General features: G+C 45.0%; 1 protein-coding gene across 2 annotated transcripts; it reads left to right on the top strand.

Moving 5' to 3' along the window:
• Window positions 1-1,423: 1,423 nt before the first annotated feature.
• On the top strand, window positions 1,424-23,349 carry LOC133234539 (uterine milk protein). Of its 2 annotated transcripts, XM_061395209.1 has the most exons (6): window positions 1,424-3,251; window positions 12,085-12,284; window positions 15,116-15,776; window positions 18,413-18,680; window positions 20,489-20,636; window positions 22,840-23,349. In XM_061395209.1, exons 3-6 carry the CDS (start codon window positions 15,140-15,142, stop codon window positions 23,281-23,283), a joined length of 1,497 nt encoding a protein of 498 aa, XP_061251193.1. In that variant the 5' UTR covers window positions 1,424-3,251; window positions 12,085-12,284; window positions 15,116-15,139; the 3' UTR covers window positions 23,284-23,349. The 2 variants fall into 2 exon arrangements, with proteins under 2 accessions (XP_061251193.1, XP_061251194.1); XM_061395210.1 differs by lacking the exons at window positions 1,424-3,251; window positions 12,085-12,284 and adding an exon at window positions 12,472-12,546.
• The last annotated feature ends 614 nt before the right edge of the window (window positions 23,350-23,963 follow it).

Raw genomic sequence — 23,963 nt, 5'->3', positions numbered from 1 at the left:
CCAGCTCCCAGTCACGGTCGGACACCCAGGGCTCCTGCATCACTGGGCGGTCATATGAGTCAACATAGACAGTCCTCGGGACAATACCTTGCCAACTGTTGGCACTGCGTGAAGTCTACCCATTAATGTCATTGTTCTGACTGTTTCCATACCAGGAACATTTTAAAACAACAAAGATGTTTCTTTCTAGCTCCTTTCCAAGCTGGGAGTTGAGAAGAAAAGACACCTGTTTGTGCAGAATGTTGTCCTCCACAATATCCCTCACTGTCTGCCCAGCATCCTCCAACCCACTCCAGCTCAGGACCATCCACAACCCAGGGGACCCTTTGCATTCTGCAATGTGGGGCTGATTTCTGGTACTAATACACCCTCTACCTTCCCCAGCTCAGCAGATTTACAGGAAGTGTGTTCAGAAGCCCCAGTTTAAAATGAAATGCTACAGAACTTATTCGGGCTTACCACGTGGCACTAATGGGAAAGAATCTGTGTGCAATGCAGGAGATGTAAGAGATGCGGCTTCCATCCCTGGGTCAGGAACGTTCCCTGAAGGAGGGCATGGTAACCCATTCCAGGATTCTTGCCTGGAGAATCCCATGGAGAGAGGAGCCTGATGGGCTACAGTCCATAGGATTGCACAGAGTTGGACACGACTGAAGAGACTTAGCACACAGCATAGAACTTATTTATATCGATTGAAGCCGAAAATTAAAATGTATCTGTACCAAAGAACAAAAGTTACTTAAGAAAGGAGGCTGATGTTGCTGCTCTCTGTAACAATGTCATTTCAGGGATTTCCCTGGTCCTCCAGTGGTTAAGACTTCACCATCCATTGCAGAAGGTGCAGGTTCCATCCCTGGTCGGGACATGCCTCAAGCCAAAAAACCAAAACATAAAACAGAAGCAATATTGTTACAAACTCAGTAAAGACTTTTAAAAAACAGTCCACATCAAAAAAAAATATTCAAAAAAATATTATCATTACTGAAGATGAGAGGAAGTAGTTAAAGAATTTTTAAAAGCCCTTTTCTCCAAGAGTTTTCGACACATAATAGTCCAGGATCTATTACCATAAAGAGGAGATGACTGGCCAAGGGACTCTGAGTTAGGAGCGTGGCTCGGGTGTCAGGTGGACACCGGCGTGAATCCCAGCTCTGTCCCCCACTAGCTGTGCGACTCTGGGTGGGTTACTGAACCTCTCTGAGCCTGGGTCCATAGCTGTAAAACAGGAACAGTGAGAATGCTACCTGCCTCGGTGAGACTGTTGTGAGGGTTGAATGAGACACAGAAGATCAGGTGTGATACTCAGCGTCATTCGGCATAGAGGCGGCCACTGTTGCTATTCAATGTTCACAGGGGTCTGGACAGAGGGAGGGCTGGATACTGCAGCCCTTCCTTTCTCTAGCTCAACCTCTGCTCCCCAATCAAAAAAAGAAGTGCCCCCAAGGGACCCACCACATACGGGCAGAGGCATGGCCCTTGGGAGGAAGTGGGGGCTTCTCTGTAAAGACAGGGTCCCTCAAGGGAATCTAATGTGCTCATTTGTTCATTTACTGAGTATCTGTACACCTGCTGTGTGCCAGCACAAAGGAGAGGATCACGAATTACATGCAGATGATTCCAAGATTTCAGACTGGGAGGAAATGAACCCAAGTATTTAGTGAGACACAGTCGTGAGAGGTGAGCATGGGGCATTGTAGGAGCTCACAGAGCCTAGCCCCACCCAGGTGGAAGGAGAGAGGGTGGCTGTCAGGAAAGGCCTTCTCAAGGAGAGATTTGAACTGAGTCCTGAAGAAGGAGCTGAATTAGCCTGAGAAGGAGGAGGAGTGGAGACAGGGTTCCAGACAGTGGGAAAAAGCAGCTGGCTCCCAGGGGACTCTGAACCCCGTAGAACGTCAGATGTAAGCCAGGAGAGTGTCATGTATTGGGTACCTACCAGGTACATACATTAAATCATCAAGCTCTCAGCATGCTCAGTTAGTCATGTCCCATGAACTGTAGCCTGCCAGGCTCTTCTGCCCATGGGATTCGCCAGGCAAGAAATACTGGAGTGGGTTGCCATTTCCTGCTGCAGGGACAACCTCTCAGAACAAGCTGCAAAATGAATACTATTTCTCTACTGCAAAGGAGGGAGCTAAGACTCAGAAAGATGAGTAACTCGCTCCAGGGGCCCCACAGACGCCCACAGTCAGGACTCTGGTATTCACCTTCAGGTCCCTGGAACCCCAGCTCATCATATTTCCTAGGTAGCCTACGGCCACTGCTCATCTTTCTTTTTACAACAATAGCTTTACTGAGCCCATAATTTGCATATGAAAAACTCATCCGTTCTACATGTCTAATTCAATTATTTTTTTTTTGTTCGTTCGTAACATTCTGCAGCATCATCTCTATCCAGTTATATAGAACTTTTTTTCAATTACCAGAAATGTCCTCAAGCCCATTTTAGCCCGTTCTAGTAGGTGTTCTTGTTCCCAAAAGAGTGTGTGCGGTGGGTCCGGCTGCTGGCTGCTCAAAAGTCAATAAACAGGCCAAGTTGGTGGAAAGGAAAGTTTGCTTTATTTCAGATGCCAGCAACTGGGAGGCGGGGGATGGAGTGTGGACGGTGGCAGATGTCTGTTCAAAGGCTGATTCCCCACCTTTAGGTAACCATGGGGCAAGAGATTTTATACCCCGGGGGGTGAGGGGTGGGGATGGGGGCAGCTACAGCAGAAACAGCACCGTCATCTCTGGCAGTCATCTTGACATCGGTCATCAGTGGTCTGACCAGCGTCATCCTGGGTGTTTTAGGTACAGTTAATCATCAGTTCCAGGCTCTGTTTGTTCCTATTTCGTTGAGGCCAGTTCTCAGAATGGTAGCAGCTTATGTCATGGCTACAGCCTGGTCATCATGTAGTTAACGTCTTCACCTGGTGCTTTAGTATCTGTAAGACAGCTCACAGGATACGGCTCAGAATATTGTGTTTAGTCCTTGAGAAGGAACTAAAGGTCCTTGACTGTGCTTAATGACTACATTATTATTATTTGGTCTCCTTTGGCTGTTTTCCTTTGTTTCTGCTTTCCTCATTTCTTTGATTAAACTCATTCTGCCACGCACATTTTCCCCAAACAAAAGGCAGGCAGAGGACTTGGGGCGAGGGGGTTGGGGAGGCAAGAATCATAAGATCCTGCTGTTTCATTCTCAGCTCCAGGTCACCCATAATCCGCTCTTCCTAAAACCTTACCTTTCCTGGACTTATTACATTAATGATATGGTACGTAGTTTTTTGAGTCTGGCCTCTTTTGCATTTCCTTAATGACTAATGATGCTGAGCACATTTTCATGTTCTTACTGGCTATTCACATGTCTTCTTTGGTAAAATGTCTATAGAGTCTTTTGCCCATTTTTAAATTAGATAGCTTTTCTCTTTATTATTATTTGTTATGAATTTTTATTGGGGTATAGTTGCTTTACAATGTTCTGTTACTTTCTACTGCACAGCAAAGTGAATCAGCTATACGTTTACATATGTCCCCTCATTTTTTAAAATTTCCTTCCCACTTAGGTCACTGCAGGGCACTGAGTAGAGTTCCCTGTGCTATAAAGTAGGTTCTCATTAACTGTCTATTTTAAACACAGTCTCAGTAGTGTATATTGAGTTATAAGAGTTATGGACATATTTAGGATGAAAGTCCCCAAGTACATTTACATTTTGCAAAAATTTCCCCCAAGTCTGTGCCTGGATGTTTCATTTTCATTATGTCCAAAACACCAACATTTTAATGAAATTTATCAAATTTTTTTTATTCTTGTCTGATTCATGCTTTTGGTGTTAGATCTAAGAAAACTTTGCTTAAATCAAGGTCACAAAAATAATTTCCTCTGTTTTCTTACAAAAACATTATGATTTTAACACAAACATAAAACGATGGCCCGTTTGAGTTGAATTTGGTATATGCTGACTGGTCCCATCACTTCATGGGAAGTAGATGGGGAAACAGTGGAAACAGTGTCAGACTTTATTTTGGGGGGCTCTAAAATCACTGCAGATGGTGATTGCAGCCATGAAATTAAAAGACACTTACTCCTTGGAAGGAAAGTTATGACCAACCTAGATAGCATATTAAAAAGCAGAGATATTACTTTGCTAACAAAGGTCCGTCTAGTCAAGGCTATGGTTTTTCCAGTGGTCATGGATGGATGCAAGAGTTGGACTGTGAAGAAAGCTGAGCGCCAAAGAATTGATGCTTTTGAACTGTGGTGTTGGAGAAGACTCTAGAGAGTCCCTTGGACTGCAAGGAGATCCAACCAGCTGAAACTCCAATACTTTGGCCACCTCATGCGAAGAGTTGACTCATTGGAAAAGACCCTGATGCTGGGAGGGATTGGGGGCAGGAGGAGAAGGGGATGACAGAGGATGAGATGGCTGGATGGCATCACCGACTCGGTGGACATGAGTTTGGGTAAACTCCGGGAGTTGGTGATGAACCGGGAGGCCTGGCGTGCTGCGATTCATGGCGTCGCAAAGGGTCGGACACGACTGAGCGACTGAACTGAACTGAACTGAACTGAGAAGTAAGGATATAGGGGTTTTCTTTGTTTGTTTGTTTTACCTTTGCATATGAATGGGTTTCCCTCATTACTCAGTTAGTAAAGAATCCATCTGCAATGCAGAAGACCCCGGTTCAATTCCTGGGTTGGGAAGATCCCCTGGAGAAGGGATCGACTACCCACTCCAGTATTCTTGGGCTTCCCTTGTGGCTCAGCTGGTAAAGAATCTGCCTGCAATGCAGGAGACCTGGGTTCAATCCCTGGTTGGGAAAATGCCCTGGAGAAGAGAAAGGTTACTCACTCTAGTATTCTGGTCTGGAAAATTCCATAGTCCATGGGGTCACAAAGAGTCAGACATGACTTAGCAACTGAGCACCTCCCCATTTAATTATCTTGTCACTTTCTTTTCTGATATAGGTATTTAAAGTTATAAATTTCCCTCTCTCAGCTGCTTTAGCAGCATCCCATAAATTATGATATGCTGATATTTTTGTTTCATTTAGTTTAAAATATTTTTACTTTCCCCATGATATCTTCTTTGAACTATGAATTATGTAGAAGCGCTTTGTTTATTTTCCAAATATTTATGGGTTTTTTTTAGATTTCTTTCTGTTATAAATGTGTCAGTGAGACAACAAGTTGTTGTTGTTTGATCATTAAGTTGTGTCTGACTCTTCTGTAACTCCATAAACCATAGCCCACCAGGCTCCTCTGTCCATGGAATTTCCAAAGCAACAATACTGGAGTGGGTTGCCATTTCCTTCTCCAAGGGATCTTCCCGGCCCGGACACTGAACCAGTGTCTTCTGCCTGATAGGAGGATTCTTTAGCACTGAGCCACCTGAGAAGCCCACTCAGACAACATAGTTCTTATAATTTCTCTTCTCAATTTATTGTTAGATCTATTTTGTTGAGAAGATGATATACTACCCTTAACAGGATTTCCCATCATTTTAGCCTATTTGTGTCTTTGAATCTAAGCTGTATCCATTATAGATAGCATATAGGTGGGTCTTGGGTTTTTATTCAGCCTGACAGTCTGTTTCAATTAAATGCAAAGTTTAATGCATTTGTATTTATTGATATATTTGAATTATATCTCACATTTTGCCAACTTCATACCCATTTTGCTTTTCTCTTCCTTGTTTATTGCCTTCTTTGGGGATAAGTAAAAATTTTTAGTGAATCACTTTAATTTCTCTTTGAATTTTTTTTCTTTTTGTTGGCTCTAGGGATTGCAATATAATCTTAATTTATCATAATCTGCTTCAAAGTAGTATTAACTTAATTTCAGTAAAATATACAACCTTGAGCCCAATATAGTTTCATTTCCTCCCCTCTTTTGTGCTATTCCATCACGTGCTCAATCATGTCCAACTCTTTTCGCCCCCATGGACTGTAGCCCACCAGGTTCCTCTGTCCATAAGATTCTCCAGGCAAAAATCCTGGAGTGAGCTGCTGTTTCCTCCTCCAGGTTATGCTATTATTGTCTATTTGTATATTGTATGTATCTGCATGCATGCAAAGTTTCTCGAGCTGTGTACGACTCTTTGCAAACCTATGGACTGTAGCCCACCAGGCTCCTCTGTCCATGGGATTCTCCAGGCAAGAGTACTGGAGTGAGTTGCCATGCCCTCCTCAAGGGGATCTTATTGTATGTATCAGTTCAGTTCAGTTCAGTCGCTCAGTCGTGTCCGACTCTTTGCGACCCCATGAATCGCAGCACGCCAGGCCTCCCTGTCCATCACCAACTCCCGGAGTTCACTCAGACTCACGTCAATCGAGTCAGTGATGCCGTCCAGCCATCTCATCCTCTGTCGGAAACACAACAACACATTGTTCTATTCATTGTTTTATACAATCTTATGCAATTTAGAGAAAAGAATAATGAGAATATACACTTAGAGTTTTTTATGTTTACCTACATATTTACTATTTTTGGTGGTGGTGGTGGTTTAGTCACTAAGTCGTGTCTGACTCTTGGCGATCCCATGGACTGGGAACCTACCAGGCTCCTCTGTTCTTGGGATTCTCCAGGCAAGAATACTGGAGTGGGTTGCAATTTCTTTCTCTAGGGGATCTTGCTGACTCAGGAATCGAACCCAGGTCTCCTGCATTGCAGGCAGATTCTTTACCAACTGAGCTACAAGAACAACTTTTTTTTTTTTTACCATTGTTTATTTCTTTCTGTAGATTGAAGCCACCATCTGGTATCATTTCTTTCCAATCTGAAGGACTTGCTCTAGTATTTATTGTAAAAAAAGTTTCTCTAGCAATTATTCTCTGAATATTTATTTATCTATAAATGTTATTTCACTTTCATTTTCTTCGCTGGACAGAATTCTTTGTTGACAGGTTTTTCTTTCCTTCAGCACTTTATGTCATTCAACTGCATTTCCCCCTCCATTCTTCCTAACTAGAAGTCAGCCATTAATTGTTTTATTATTCCTTTGCATGTGATAAGTTATTTTTCCTCTTGCTGCTTTCATGATTTTCCCTTTGCCTTTCACCAATTTAATTACAGTGGATCTCTTTGGACTTCTTGGGTTTGTAGATTAATGTTTTTCCACCAACTTGGAGGAGATTTCCATCAGTATTTCTTCAAATATTTTTTCTACTCTTTTCTCTCTCCTTCTTCTGGGACTCCCATTACACTTATCTTAGTATGCTTGATCTTGTATCACTGGTCAATGAGAGGTCTGTTCATTTATTTTTCAGTTTTTAAATTTTCCTTTCTCTGTTCATATTGGATCATTTCTATTGCTCTAGCTTCAAGTTCACAGATTCTTTCTCCCACCATCTCAAATCTACTGTTGAGTTCTTTAATGAATTTTTATTTCAGTTATTATGCCTATTTTCAAATCCAGAATTTCTATTAAAAATAATTTCTATCTTTTTATTGAGTTTCCCTACATATTGTATTGCTGTCTTCATTTTTCTTTCATTCTTTAAACATGGTTTCCTTTATTTCTTTAGAAGTATTTGTTATAGCTGCTGTGCAGTTTTTGGCAGCTAAATCTAACATCTTTGGACACTCAGAAACCATTCCTATTGATTTATTTTTTTTCCTGAATATGGGTCACACTTTCTTATTTCTTTGCATTTATCACACATTTTTTGTTGTTGAATACTGGATATTTTAGATAACATATAGTAGTAACTCTGGATTCTGACTCTTCCCCTTTTGAGGGTTTTTGTTTTTGTTTGTTTAGAAACTTGATTTATTTAGAAATTTGCCTGGACTGACCTGTGAAGTGTGGTTCCCTTGCAATTACTGACCAGTGGTGTTTCTTCTCAATCTTTCTTTATTTTTAAACCTTCTTCTTAGAGGTCACCTTGTGTCTGTAATGCTTTTTATCCCCATTTATTATGTTTTTCTATTGGAATATAATTGCTTTTTTCTTTGGGATGGTTTTGGTCACTGCCTCTTGTATGATGTTATGAACCTCCATCCATAGTTGTTCAGGCACTCTATCAGATCTAATCTCTTGAATCTATTTGTCACTTGTACTGTATAATCATAAAGGATTTGATTTAGGTCATACCTCAATGGCCTTATGGGGCTTCTCTGATAGCTCAGTTGGTAAAGAATCCAACTGCAATGCAGGAGACCCCAGTTTACTTCCTGGGTCGGGAAGATCCACTGGAGAAGAGATAAGCTAGCCACTCCAGTATTCTTGGGCTTCCCTTGTGGCTCAGCTGGTAAAGAATCTGTCTGCAATGAGGGAGACCTGGGTTCTATCCTTGGGTTGGGTTCCCTTCCCTGGAGAAGGGAAAGGCTACCCACTCCAGTATTCTGGCCTGGAGACTTCTATGGACTGTATAGTCCATGAGGTCGCAAAGAGTCAGACACGACCTAGCAACTTTCAGTTCACTTCACTTCACTTCACTTCAATGGCCTACTTCTCTTCAGTGGTTTCCCCCACTTACTTCAATTTAGCTCTGAATTTTGAAAAAAGGAGCTCATGATCTGATCCACAGTCAGCTTCCAGTCTTGTTTTTGCTGACTGTATAATTTCTCCATCTTTGGCTGCAAAGAATATCATCAATCTGATTTCAGTATTGACCATTTAGTGACGTCCATGTTTAGAGTTGGCTCTTGCGTTGTTGGAGGAGGGTGTTTGCTCTGACCAGTATGTTCTCTCAGAAAAACTGTGTTAGCCTTTGCTCTGCTTTATTTTGTATCACAAAGCTAAACTTGTTACTCCAGGTATCTCTTGACTTCCCACTTTTGCATTCCAGTCCCCTATGATGAAAAGGACATCTTTTGGTGTTAGTTCTACCAGGTCTTGGAGGTCTTCATAGAACCATTCCACTTCTGCTTCGTTGGCAGTAGTGGTTGCACTAACTACCACTCTTAGTGGCAGCTCTTTGGCATAATTAATTTGATTACTGTGATATTGAATGGTTTGCCTTGGAAATGAACCGAGATCATTCTGTCATTTTTGAGATTGCACTCAAGTACTGCATTTCAGACTCTTTTGTTGACTATGAGGGTTATTCCATTTCTTCTAAGGGATTCTTGCCCACAGTAGTAGATAAAATGGTCATCTGAATTAAATTCACCCATTCCCATCCATTTTAGGTCATTGATTCCTAAAATGCCAATGTTCACTCTTGCCATCTCCTGATTGATCACATCTAACCTTGATTCATGGATCTATGAACATTCCAGGTTCCTATGCAATATTGTTCTTTACATCATCAGACTTTACTTTCACCACCAGACACATCCACAACTGGGTGTAATTTCCGATTTGGCCCACCTCTTCATTCTTTCTGGAGCTATTTCTTTGCCCTTCCACAGTAGCATGTTGCACATCTACTTTGGTATAAGCTGACCCCTTCTTTAGTATAATTGTTCTTCAGTTTATGGGTCACCTGCCCAGTGGCTCTATAGTAGGGATAATAGCAATCTCCTCCAAGAAGACTTATGCCAACATGCCATGCCTCCCAGAACTGCTGCTGCCAGTGCCTCTGTCTCCACGGCAGGCCACTGCTGACTTATGCCTCCACAGGAGACCTCCAAACACTCACAGGCAGGTCTGATTCAGTTTCTTGTAGGGGTCACTGCTGCTCTCCCCTGGGTCCTGGTGTGCACAGGTTTTGTTTGTGCCCTCCAAGAGTCTCTGGCAAATATAGGGTTTGATTTTAACATGACTGAGCCCCTCCTACCATCTCATTGTTACTTCTTAGTCCTTGGATGTCAGATATCATTTTTTGGTGGGTTCCAACATCCTCCTGTAGAGGGTTGTTAAGCAGCTAATTGCAAATTTGGTGCTCTCACAGGAGAAGATGAGTCCTTCTACTCTGTCATCGTGGCATGGGTTCATTTCACATGCTAGCAAGGCAATGCTCAAAATCCTTCAAGCTATGCTTCAACAGTACATGAACTGAGAACTTCCAGATGTACAAACTGGATTTAGAAAAGGCAGAGGAACCAGAGATCAAGTTGCCAACATTTTTGGCTCTCAGAGAAACCAAGGGAATTCCAAGAAAGTATCTTCTTAAGCTTCATTGACTACATTAAAGCGTCTGATTGTGTGGATCACAACAAACGGTGGAAAATTCTGAAAGAGAAGGGAATACCAGACCACCTTACCTGCCTCCTGAGAAACTTGTATGCAGGTCAAGAAATAACATTTAGAACTGGACATGGAACAACAGACTGGTTCAAAATTGAGAAAGGATTACATCAAAGCTGTGTATTGTCACCCTGCCTATTTAACTTATATGCAGAGTACATCATGCAAAATGCCAGGCTGGATCAATTACAAGCTGGAATCAAAATTTCTGGGATCAACAATCTCAGATATGCAGATAATAACACTCTAATGGAAGAAAGCAAGGAGGGACTAAAGAACCTCTTAAATGAAGGTGAAAGAGGAAAGTGGAAAAGCTGACTTAAAACTCAACATTCAAAAAAGTAAGATAACGGCATCCGGTCCCACAGTGCATGGCAGACAGGGAAAAAATGGAAACAGTGGCAGGTTTTATTTTCTTAGGCTCCAATATCACTGGGGACAATGACTGCAGCTATGAGATTAAAAGACACTTGCTCCTTGGAAGAAAAGCTATGACCAACCTAGACAGCATATTAAAAGCGGAGACATTAACGACAAAGGTCTGTATAGTCAAAACTATGGTTCTTCCAGTAGTCATGTATAGATGGAAGAGTTGGACCATAAAGAAGGCTGAACACTGAAGAATTGATGCTTTTGAAGTGTGGTGCTGGAGGAGACTCCCGAGAGTCTCTTGGACAGCAAGGAGATCCAACCCATCAATCCTAAAGGAAATCAACCCTGATGCTGCGAAAGATTGAAGGAGGGAGGAGAAGAGGGCAACAGGGAATGAGATGGTCGGTTGGATGACATCATCAACTCAATGGATATGAGTTTGACAAACTCTGGGAGATGGTGAAGGACAAGGAAGTCTGGTGTGCTGCAATCCATGGGTTTGCAAAGAGTCGAATATGACTTAGCGACTGAATGACAATAGTTGCCTTACAACGTTATATATGTTTTTGCTGTATAACAAAGTGAATTGGCTATATGTATACATATATCCCCTCCCTCTCGAACCTCCCTCCCACACCCCATCCCACCCCTCTAGGTCATCACAGAGCTGTGTTGCTTATTGTTCAGCCATATTTTGAAAGAAATTGCTTTCAAACACCTCAAGCCAATAAAAGTTCTACTTTCTGATGATGGATCTGTGTACAGGCCGATGAGCCCATTGAAACCTCACGTACCACCATATTTTACTTTCCATCTTTCTCTCTTGCTTCCCCAAGGGCCAGGGAGGTGTGGGTAGCGTGGGTCTACTCCAGTCTCTGGTGCCCATGTGCAGAAGCACCTTTCAACCTGGGACATGCATAGAGCTCATCAAGCCCCCTACAGCTGTCACACCTCTTGGAACTCTTGTTTAATCCCATGTTAATCCACTGATTAATCCATTGATTGATCCAAATACAGCTGCAGGTTAACAGAACCACTGCCCCCCCAACCCATGCTCACACATGCTTTGCTTGTCACCAATATTATCACTTTAACGGACAATGTTCCAAGTCAGGTGAGTCTGCTCCGGGAGCAGCAGTTGGACTCTGGATAGACCACCCACCAGCAGAACCCCGGACAAGCATGTCAGAGACTCCCTCTGTCCTTACACAGAGTTCAGTACTTTCATTAATGAACCCTTATTTTCATCACCCTTCATCTTTGTTGTGGGCCTGTGGTGAATTTCTATAGCACTGAAATGGTTGTTTTTTGGTCAATTTTGCCCACTTCTTTAGTTGCTATTGAAGAGAACATCTGGCAGTCACTGTACCCCACCATGTCAGAACTGAATTTTGCCTCGACTTGGGAAAACCTTGCAGGTAAAGCCTTGACCACCACTCTTCCAGGGAACCCCAGCCAATCCCAGCATCCAGAATTCCCTCTTCAGGCTTCCTTGACTATATGCTGACTCCTGCCTGTTTTTTAAGACTCCCAGGAACAGTTACTCCACCTATCTGAGTTGTCCTGATTCTTAACTGCACCCTTCTCTTTCCGTCTGCAGCTCCTAAGTGGCAGTGTGTGCTCTTCATGAACCAGCCAAAAGGTGGCCCACGGTCCTTTTTCATGTTTGTTTCTTCCTCAACACGAAGATATCCTTGAAGCCGGGGGTTCTCCTCAAGGGTGAAAATCAGGCCTTAAGCATCATGCCCCTCCCTACCCCGCCTATACCTAGCCCAGAGCATGAATCTTACTAGAAGCTAAGTAAGTGTTTGTTGAAATAATGCATGAGTAATTGAATGAATGGTCATTCCAACAGTACCACAATCCATTGATTTGTTCACTGCTTCACTGGAACTGAAATGATTCAGTTCTTGTTTTGTCTGCACAGTATTTGAACACAGTTATTTGGCCAAGTTAGCATTAATCCAGGTTTATCCATTTCACTACCCCAATGGCAGTATAAATAAGTCACTGACAGAGGCAAAGAGCAACATCAGTAGATAACAGCAGGCTCCCGTGAAGGGTAAGTCAGCTTTCTTCTCTTGGGGACAGTGAGGTTCTACATGGGTAAGTGTTTTATTGCTCTTTTGCTATGGTTCAAGTAGCCTCTGCCTTGGGCAAGATGATGAAGGATCCAGGATAACAAGGATGTGTATATTTTCTAGAATCTCCTGCATCCACTGTTCTCCCCACCCCATAGCTCTCTTCCACTCACTGGCTCCCTCAACCACAATGTCCTCCGTTCTCACCAACCCTACTCCCGCTCAGATGAGGTAGATGGAGGAGGTGATGAAGGGAGGAAGGCTGGGAGAACAATGGTTGGCAGTGAGAGGTAGGGGCTAATTGGAGGAGACAATGCGGGACTGATGTAAACTGCTTAGGACTGGATTGCTGAGTCGGGTTGGCAGGAACCAGGGTATGGCAGGACTTATCTGCCACCTGAAGCATTTGGACTCCATCCCCTTGAAACTCATGGGGAACCACGAAACAGAAGTGGTTGACACTCTGAGGAGCCCACTCTGGCTGCAGGGTGTCCGGAAATGTTGGTGGGGGGAAGATTGACAGGCGGGTGATGCTGTCATGGCAACTTGGGCTGCATAACAAAATACCATAACCCACGTGGCTTAAGCAATAGAAATGTATTCTCTCACAGCTCTGAGGCTGGAAGTCCAAGATTAGGGTGCCAACATGGCTGGATTCTGGTGCGAGTTCTGGCTTGCAGATGGCTGTCCTCTCATTGTGTCCTCACCGGACCTCATCTTTGTGGTGCGCACGCAGGGACAGAGTGGGGAAAGCCCATACTCTGGTGTCTCTTCTTGTACGGGAAACTAATATATGCCTACACACAAGGGATACTCGTGACCTCATCCGACTCAAATTACTTGCCAAAGGCCTTCCTTCCAAATACTGTTCCATTCAGAGCTATTTGACATTGGAATTTCGAGGGGCATAAACTTTCAGTCCATAGTAGATGCTATTTAAGGGACACCAGGGGTGGCAGGGATAATGCAGAGAAGTGGATCCTGTACCTGGAGCTGAGCTGGGTGCCATAGAGAACTAAGGAAGTGAGGACAGGCCCTGCCCGAAGGAGGTAAAATTGAGCACAAAATCAGGCCATGGTTCTCATCTGTTTCCTTCCCATCAGTGCAGCCAGAAATCCTGCCATCTGTGCTCCCTTCAGGCGCAAGGCCTGACTTCTGGTCTCAATTGTGGGGTCATATATAGGGACATTCATTCCTTCATTTATGATTGCTCAGTCAGTTGTGTCCAGCTCCCTGTGGCCCCATAGACTGTAGCCCTCCAGGCTCCTCTACCTGTGGAGTTTTCCAGGCAAGAATACTGAAGTAGGGTGCCATTTTATACTCCAGTGGATCTTCCTGACCCAGGGATCAAACCCGTGTCTCTTACGTTGCCTGCAATGACAGGCAGATTCTTTACCACTAGCGCCACCTGGGAAGCCTGCATACGGGGACAGAGAGGGGTTTTTGCCCTGACAGTGGGTGATGAGCAGTAGCTGACGGCAGGGAGAGGGCTTAAGTGAGGCGACCGGGATCTCCTGAGATGACCTGTGCCAGGCCCTCGGTTCAGCTGCTGTTCAAGTCGTCTGAGCACCACCCGGGATTCACTTTAGAAATCACACCAGCATCTGTAAGGTCAGATGTGGCAGGCCTGCATCTGGACTTTGGGCTGCTAGCAAGTTGCTTTGGGAAAGGTTGAATTTTCATGTTAAAATCCAGATTTTTTGATGCTTCAGAAACAAACCAACAACAACAAAAAGACACCCGACACCACTGCCCCAGAACTGATCCTAGTCACAGCTGGAGCTAAGTAATGCCAGCCCCTTCAACCTGGGCACACTGGCCCATTTTCCACAGTCCCCAGAGTGCCTATTTCACTGAACTAGCTGCCTTTCTGTGTGAGTATTTCTGGCCAGACCTCTATGGGTGTTTGAATCTGCAATCTTTTCTCTCTCTCTCCTCTTGTTTCTTTCCTTTCCACACTTTTCAGGATTGAGTCATGAACCCTGTATTTAAAAAAAGAAAAAAAGTGTGGATGGAGAAGATCCACTTGCAGGGTCAGCTAGGGGCAGAACTAAATCCCTCTTAACCAAATCACTTTAATTTGTCCTAAGTCAGGTTCCAAAATCCTCATTAGACCTTCCTCATTGGACTTAGCTGCTGCTGCTAAGTCACTTCAGTCATATCCAACTCTGTGCGACCCCATAGACAACAGCCCACCAGGCTCCCCCGTCCCTGGGATTCTCCAGCAAGAACACTGGAGTGGGTTGCCATTGTCTTCTCTAACGCATGAAAGTGAAAAGTGAAAGTGAAGTCGCTCAGTCGTGTCCGACTCTTAGCGACCCCATGGACTGAAGCCCACCAGGTTTCTCCACCCATGGGATTTTCCAGTCAAGAGTACTGGAGTGGGGTGCCATTACCTTCTCCGTTGGACTTAGCTAACATTCTCCAATCCAGGACTAATAGCAACCCCACCCAGGTGAGCTGCATATAGATAAAATGAGCCTTTTTCAGCCCCTACAGCATTGAGAACACGTTCCATAGAATATTCACCCGTATGCCTCTTCCTTCCAGTAACAGCTCTGGATTGCCGCAGAAATGTCCCACGGGAGAATGAATCTGGCCCTGTCTCTGGTCTTCATCCTCTGTGGCCTGTTTAATAGCATCTTCTGTGAAAAGCAACAACACTCTCAAAAGCACATGAACCTAGTCTTATTAAAGAAAATTTCAGCTCTCTCCCAGAAGATGGAAGCTCACCCTAAGGATTTTGCCCAAGAATTGTTCAAGGCTTTGATAATTGAGGATCCCAGAAAGAATATCATCTTCTCCCCCATGGCCATGACCACCACCCTGGCCACCCTCTCCCTGGGGATCAAGTCTACAATGAGAACCCACCACCCTGAGGACCTGAAACTTGAGCCCAAACTGTTGGATGTGCACAAGTACTTACAGCCTCTGGTCCACGTGGGGCGTGAGCTAGTGAAGCAGAAGGTACTGAAGCACCAGCACATTCTCTTTATCAACAGAAAAATGATGGTCAACCAGATGCTTCTACAGCAGATAAGCAAGCTGCAGGGAATGGACATCCAGATGATTGACTTTACAGATATAGAAAAAGCCAAGAAGACCATCAGCCACCATGTGGCTGAAAAAACACATACGAAAATCACAGACTTAATCACCGACCTGAACCCTGAGACCATCCTGTGTCTTGTTAACCACATTTTCTTCAAAGGTGAGGCTTATTAAGTGCATGAATTCCTGTTTTGGGTAATCTTTGCCCTTGCGTTTCCTAACAGGTTTAAGTCAGGGGAAAAAAAAGAAAAAGCCATAATTTTTGTCGGTATATCCCATTTTCTCAGCAACCAGTAGATCCAGCTTTTTAATTGACTTTGATATCACTGCATTGTCTAGCATTTTTCAGCGTCTCTTCTCTTAATCCTCTCAGTCATCTTGTTTGTGGTGCTTAAGATATTTTGGAATAAAATGTGATCACTCTCGCTGATAAAAAAGGGGAAAACAAAGAAATCTTTTTTTGCAGAGCCATGAACATCGGCTAATTCACTTGTCGTGTATGGTCTCGGATTAGTGCGAGATGAGATGCTTTCTGCAGCTGCGTCCAGTGTTGAATTCAGGGTCACACACCAGGTGTCTAAAATATCAGTGTGAATTCCTGGTCACAGATCTTGACATCACCAATGTTTCTTCAGGTGGCCTCAGTCACCCCTCGCTGGTGTCTATTTACGTCTTCTTCCTCCACTCAGTATCTCCTGTCTCCTTCTTCTATTGACTCTCAGCTGTGACCTCTCCTATTGCCCGAATGGGGACAAGAAAGCAGGTCAGGCAAGATGTCCTCCACGTGCTGTCTGAGGCACACACGCCTCTCCTCTCACTCTCCCCTTCCATTACAGTGAAGAAATAGCTGTGCCCTCGTCATCCTCAAGGTGGCTCCCTTTCTGTCTTCTCTGCCCAAGGACTCCCACCTTCCTCTTAGCCCAGAGCCCATCCCTTTCTTGTCTCCTTTGCTGTTTTCTCTTCTCCTGACTTCTAGAAATGTCTCTCACCTCACCTGGGTTCACAACTTCAAACACCATCTGTACTCTATTCCCTAGTCTCTAGATTAGGCCCGGACCACCTCCCCTGAGGTCCAGATTCTAATACCTTTGGGGGGATGTTTCAAGACCCCCAAACACAATTCCCCAACCTGGCACCACCCCCAACACCCTGTGTCTCCTCATCTCAGAGAATCACAGTGCAATCTACCCAGCTGCTCCAGACAAAACCTCCAGATCCAAGAACACAAGTCATATGGGTTCTGCCTGCAGAGTCGACCTGGAATGTGTTGACTTCTCGCCATCTGAGAAGCCTATCCCAGAGGTTTCTAGCCCAGGCCAGCACTAACTCTTGCCTAGATGACTTTCCAAAGTTGATTACGCTGTTGCCATTCATGCCTGCCTCCAACCTTTTCTCCATTACAAGGCCAGAACAGTTTTTTTAAAACATAAATCAGGTCTCTGTTTTATTCATTGCTGTAACCTCAGTATGTAGTATGGTACCTGGAACATTTTTTGAGTTCAAGAAATTTTAGGTTTAAATGAGTCAATTCATGGATATTCTATTACTGATTAAACAGGGTTCCTACCAGGACATGAATAATGTTTGTCCTGTGCATGATAAGTGAGGGAACTGCTCACAAAACAGTGCTTCCCAGCGTAGGATGCTTGCTGAAGCCACTGGGACCACCTGTTATTCATATTTAGGCCCACAGTTCCAAACTACGTACCTGGGACATAAAAAGTGCTCCACAAATGATCTTTTTTTTTTTTTTTTTACTGCACTGTGTGGCCTAAGGGATCTTATTTCCCCAACCAGGGATTGAACTTGTGCCCCCTGCATTGGGAGCAGGGAGTCTTAACCACTGGACTGCCAGGGAAGTCCTAACATGAATGATCTTGGAGGGATCGCTTCTCTGGATATTCCAGAGAACTCTCCAGCATGATTCCCCCTTGGCAGTGGTGGTTTAGTCATGTCCAGCTCTTTGCGACCTCATGGACTGTAGCCCTCCAGCTTCCAACAGTTTTCCAAAAGCTTTATCCATATCACTCTCTAGAAAAAGCAAGTAGCAGCAACAGAACAGAGAGGACCGTGAGTCTGCCTCTAGAATCAGAAGCAAGACTAACACTTGTAGAGATTTTCCAGACCAGACCAGATGGCCATCACTCTGGGTGATGGATGCCTTTTTTAACTGGTGTGTACTTTGAATGTTTCTTAAAACCCACCGGGAATTGCATTATTTAAAATAGAATTTCACGCAGGGATGTGCATGTGTACTGAGGTGTGTGTGCCTTTCTGATAAAAAGCTTACCTCCTTGAATAAAATTAATATACTTTATTTTAAATAATTAATTTTTTGGAGTATAATTGCTTTACAATGTTGTGTTAGCTTCTACTTAACAGCAAGCTTAATAAATTTTAAATAGATTTCTTTACCATTCTTTGAACTCTTAAAACACTCAAATGCAGTAGAAATTTTCAAAGAAGGGATGCTGTGATCAATGTTTCCTGAATTATTTGATGACAAAATCCTTTCTTGGTGTTATAGTTCCAAAGGCAGTTATTTTGGTAAACATCTTTTGAGAAATACAGAGTTAAAGAAATTGTAGGGTGATTATTTTTGAAAATCATGTGTTTGCCTTTATTTCCTTTGCATCAGTCTAGAATTTTTAACTATTCTGCTCACTAGAGTCAAGGTGTCACCTTAAACGGACTGCTTCCTTCTCAAGCAGATCACCTCTGGGGACCCCAAACATGAAGGTGGTGATGACTTTTCCACGAGATCACTCTTTGACTTTTCCTTCCTGATTTTCCCAGGCATCTTGAAAAGAGCTTTTCAGCCCAAACTCACCCAGAAGGAGGACTTCTTTGTGAATGACCAAACCAAAGTGCAGGTGGACATGATGAGAAAGACAGAACGGATGCTTTACAGCCGGTCAGAGGAGCTACATGCTACGATGATTAAGATGCCTTGCAAAGGAAATGTGTCCCTAACTCTCATGCTTCCAGATGCCGGACAATTTGACACTGATCTTAAAAAGATGACTGCTAAGCGAGCTAAACTTCAGAAAATCAGTGACTTCAGGTATGCTATTCTGAAGGAATACTTTAGATTTGAATTAGATTTTTGCTCAGCCCTCACTTCCTCTATGCAAAAGCCTTATTTGGGCGGCAAGGGTGGGCGAGTTTGGCGTCTAGTTATTTCCTAGGATATTTGTAGAAAACGAAACAAACCAAACAGGAAGAATAATGGCCTGAATCCCATTACCAAGTCGGAAGCCCCTTAAACTGTTAATTATGGTTCTTTTGGTGACATGTACAATATCAGAAACCCACTTCATAAAAGATCAAGTTAGATACAGAGAGGAATGGTTGGAAAGATACATGGGAATTTCACGAAACTTACAAAATACATGAAATGCAATTTCAGGGAATAAACACAGCCAGGTCTCATGAGGGATTGGAACAAGGGACAGCAAAGTCACCTGGAACTCCATCTGTCTTGTCACAAGTCCTTATTTCTACCTCTCCAGCTCAGCAAACCAGCTTTCCCACACACATTAGCACACAATCCACTCACCCCCAGAATATTTTCTGAGTATCTATTCTATGCCAGAAACTGCCTGGTGCTGGGAATACAATGATTAGCCAAACACATCTCTGCTCTCATGAAATTTTCAGTTTGGTAGGGAAGGTAGAAAGTCAACTAACAAATACGTAGCTTCAACTTGTAGAAAAGCTATGAGAGAATGAGTAGGGTATATAACATAATTCAGTGGTGGAGTGTTCATCAGGGATCTTAAGTAGGAAATGATCTTAAGGAAGTAAATGTCAAGCTAAGACTGCTGTGGTCAGACATGACTCTCTTCCGTTCAATCAGATGCTCCAACCCACACCTCACTGAGCATCTTTCAGTTCCAATTACATATTCCTGGAAGAGAGAATTGAATTGATCCAGCTTGAGTACCATGTCCATCGGGCTCCAATCAATGTGGATAAATTACATAGCGAAACTGTGATCTTCAATGGCCCACTGATCTTAATGGCTGGAGTCGGGGAATAGTCTTTGGGCAACAAATGTGCAGATTGGGAAGAAATCTGTAAATAGCATTTACTCCTACAGTTGAGAGCCACCGCAGACTGGATCTGTCATTTTCTGCCACAGTTGTACATCCCACAGTATTCCTAGTTGGGGCAGAGGGGATTCAGCAGTGGAGGAACCCAGCTGAGTGGGTCGCTATCCAATCAGAAGCTCAACACTGCATTGACACAGGCTAAGACGGATTGGTCTGTGAGCAACCAAAAATGTTGGGTGAGAGGGCTGGCACTACACATTCTAATGTTTTGTTCAGTTGCTAAGTCATATCTGACTTTTTGCAATCACTTTCTAATACTCTCCCTTAGTTACAGAGTTGCTGATCTGTAGAAGGAGGAGTCCTCCTTTCTGTTTCAAAGATTATCATCCAAGATGGAACTTCCTCTCCTGTGAAAACTCCCTATGCTCTACCTGCAGCAAGAGGACCCCATGTCCCCCAACCCCCTCAGCATGCTTAGGGTCACCATTCAGTTTAAGCTGCTGCTTCCAGATGGAGGGTTAGAGGGACTCAGGGCTGGATGCCCTTGGTCTGACCTTCATCTTCTCTGGTATAGAAAGCCTGTGAAGGGAATCATTTGAATAGTAAAGTGTATTCTGAGTTAGTGGTTTGCTTGGAAATTCAACCTTGCAGCTCAGACCCTAGCATCTTTAACCTGCCCCCCACCAAGCAAGCCCTGAAGCAAACACTTCCATTACATTTCCACTAGAAAAAGATCTTTCAGCGTAAGCAAGGTGCAGCCTGTGGATGCCAGGACGGAGACATAGCTCAGCTTCCTTGTCATTTTCATTCTCAACAGACTGGTGCGCTTAATTTTGCCCAAGTTGAAGATCTCCTTCAAGATAAACTTTAAGCATCTGCTTCCCAAGATTCACCCCAAACATATACTGACTACCACAGCAATCTCACAGGCCATCACATCGAAGGCTCCCCTGCCTAATTTGGAGGTGAGTGGGGCAATTTCTAGGGTCTCTGTTTTATTATCCACCACAGCCCTGATTGAAAATCAGTTTTTTAATACAGCAGTTATAGCTCTTATCTGCCCAGATCCTTGGGCTTTGGGGGTCCTTTCATCATTCGCTCACTCAAAGGTTATTGCTTCAAGCCCTGGAGGCATTCGGGGGTAAAGTCATGGGCCAGCCAGACAACATCTGACTCTCGTAGCTGTTATGTTCTCCTGACAGGGCAGTGAGCATGCCCACAGACCTGTATGCTCTACATCCACCCGCAGTACACTGTCTGAAGGGAAGAAAGCAGAGAAACCAGGAACAGTGGGCTGGAGTGCAGTGGGCAGGCATTAGAAGGGCTGGGGTGGCCTTTATGCCAAGTCCTGGATAAAGGCCAAGGGAAAGCAAGGGGGTATATGCCTCGGGACTCGTCTTCTGGGCAAAGAGACCAACCAGTGTATCTGGAGGGGATGTGAACCCGACATTTTTTAAGAACCACAAGAAAGCCCAGGCAGCTAGAGTGATGAGTGAGACACAGTCTGGTAGGAGGTGAGGGCAGAAGGCAGGCAGAGCCGGGTCACTTGGGTCTCCCAGGCCCTGGATAGGACTGGGGTTTTATTTGATCGACATGGGAGACCACCAAGGCTGACATGAGTGTTTTATGAAAGATCACTTTTTGCCATGTGGAAAACAGGCAGTGTCCCTGGAGGAAGAGGGGACCCAGTAGGAAGTTTGGTGGGTAACCTAGGTGAGAGATATTGGTGGTTAGACGGGGCATTCAAGGGAGAGTTAACGGTGATGAGAAGGTGCTGTGGGCTTTTTAGACAGAGCTGGGGAGCGGGAAGGGGAGTCAGTTTGTGAGCTAGAAGAGTGGGAAACAATGGAGCCAAAGTCTGAGGCAGGAAAGATGAAGAAGGGGTGGGTCTCGGGCAGGCAGAGACTAGCTCTGCTAAACTGGAGATGCCAGTTAGACATTCGGATGCCAGGAAGCATCTACTCATGAGATAACTTTACCCACCCTGGTGGACACAGGGGTTGCCCTCCAATGACTCCGCCAAGGTCACTAACTAGCTGGCTGCCTTGTGGCTGCCCTGTAACACTTTGCCCAGAATGTAAACAGCAATCACAGTCTCTCATCCTGGTACAGCGCTTGACAAACCACAAAACACTTTCTCACGGTTTCTCTCGCTCAGTCTCCCAATGAACGCAAAGAACCCTGTTCTTTAATTGGGAGATGAGGGACCTGCTGCTCAGAGACATTGGATGGAGTTCCCAAGGTTGGGACCCCACGGGCATGCTGTGCTTCCCATGGCCCAGTGGGTCTAAGTAAGTAAGTGCTAGTGGCTCAGTCATGTCTGACTCTTTTACAGCCCTGTAGACTGTAGCCTGCCAGGCTCCTCTATCCATGGGCTTTCCCGGGCAAGAATACTGGAGTGGGTTGCCATGCCCTTCTCCAGGGGATCCTCCCAACCCAGGTGTCAAACCCGGGTCTCCTGCACTGCAGGCAGCTTCTTTACCACCTGAGCCACTAACAAAATCCACCCAGCAGATGTGCCCTGAGTGCTGGGTTTGGGAGATGTTGAGCTCTTCACAATCCAGTACAAACAATGTCACGGCCACGTTCCCCAGCAGGGCCTCCTGCAGATCGGGGGTCATGTGAGTTCTGGCACAAGCGCTTTTTCTCAGAGGGCAAATTGTCCTTGGTTGGATGAAGACAAGAAAACCTAGCTCCCTGGTGGTTTTCATCACATCCTTTTATAGAAGTGTTGGAAAGGACTATCTCTCAGTTACTTTGCAGGATTTTTTCTAAGCCTTCAGATCACCCAGACTTCCTCTCTGTTTTCTTCCCCTTTCCTCCCTTTTAAATGCGCAGACTCCTTGAGTCATCCGCCCAACCCTGAGGATGTCTGAACCCAACAATCCCCAACCCTCGTAATTGACCCCTTTTGGGGACATCTGACGTTCAAGGGCGAATTCGGTTGCTGGGAGCCAAGGGCAGTTTCCAGGAGTGGAAGCTAGCCTTCTTCCAACTGCTGGTGGCTTTCCAGGAGTGGAAACCAGCCTTCTTTCAACTGGCATCAGCTGTCAGGGGAGGCTGCCTCTCGATCTTGCCATAGGAAATTGCTGGGCACACCCCACCCCCACTGCCACCCCCACTCCAGCCAGCTTGGTCTGGGGCTAACTCAGAATCTGTGTCTTCCAGGCCCTACATCAAGCTGAGATAGAGCTGAGCGAGCACGCCTTAACCGTGGACACAGCCATTCACACAGATAATCTGTTGAAAGTCCCAATGAAGGCAAAGGAGGTCCCGGTGGTCGTGAAAGTCCCAATGAAGGCAAAGGAGGTCCCGGTGGTCGTGAAAGTCCCAATGAAGGCAAAGGAGGTCCCGGCGGTCGTGAAAGGCCCAATGAAGGCAAAGGAGGTCCCGGCGGTCGTGAAAGTCCCAATGAAGGCAAAGGAGGTCCCGGCGGTCGTGAAAGTCCCAGTGAACACAAAGGAGGTCCCAGTGGTCGTGAAAGTCCCAATGAACATAAAGGAGGTCCCAGTGGTCGTGAAGGTCAACAGACCCTTCTTGCTGTTTGTGGAGGATGAGAAGACTCAAAGAGACCTCTTTGTGGGCAAAGTCCTCAACCCCCAAGTTGAGTAGAGCCAGGGCCACACTGTGCAGCACAGGAACTTAGCAGGCCATGAATAAAAAGAGTACAATTCACCAGCCGTGCATCAGAGACACTGAAACTGAGAAGTGTGGTCTGGGAATGGAGTGGGGACAGGTCTTCACTGGTCTTCTGTCCAGGAACAGAGCGGCATAAAGGGGTTGAGGGGGTCTGCCAGGGACATTTGGCCAGGATGTCTTCTATCCTGGAACAAGGCTGACATAGGCAGAGAAGCAATTCTGAGTGGGTGAGCAGGTGCAGGAGGGCTGTTTCAGTCGGGGGTTGTCTCACAGCCTTGCTTCCTGCCCAACTGGCAGTCAGAGCATGGCCCTTCATCTGTACTTTCCCTCTACCCCCTGGCCCCTGCCCCTGGCAGCCCCAGGGAGAGGCAGGTCCCACTGCAGAGAGGAGGCTGGGAAGAGGACAGACCCCTGGGGGGCTTCCATATGTTCACCCAGCTCCAGGGAGAAATGGGGTACCAGAGAGGTTGAAAGTCCCGAGTATGTTGACAGCATCTCCTCTGTCCCTCCCCTGGCCTCTTTCCACCTTCACAGCAAGCTTCTAATAGTAGTAGTGGTAGTCAGTTGCTGTCCTGTCTCACTCTTGCAACCCCACAGACTGTAGCCCACCAGGCTCCTCTGTCCATGGGATTCTCCAGGCAAGAATACTGGAG

Source organism: Bos javanicus, chromosome 21 (genome assembly GCF_032452875.1).
Source record: "Bos javanicus breed banteng chromosome 21, ARS-OSU_banteng_1.0, whole genome shotgun sequence".
NCBI classification, from domain to species: domain Eukaryota; kingdom Metazoa; phylum Chordata; class Mammalia; order Artiodactyla; family Bovidae; genus Bos; species Bos javanicus.
The sequence above is the reverse complement of the archived record's forward strand: the minus strand, read 5'-3'. Positions and strand labels throughout refer to the sequence as shown.

Coding starts and splice junctions, on each gene's coding strand:
- LOC133234539 (XM_061395209.1), top strand. CDS start 15,140: ATGTCCCACGGGAGAATGAATCTGGCCCTGTCTCTGGTCTTCATCCTC. Junction 15,777..18,412: donor TAACCACATTTTCTTCAAAG/GTGAGGCTTATT, acceptor TGATTTTCCCAG/GCATCTTGAAAAGAGCTTTT. Junction 18,681..20,488: donor CAGAAAATCAGTGACTTCAG/GTATGCTATTCT, acceptor CATTCTCAACAG/ACTGGTGCGCTTAATTTTGC.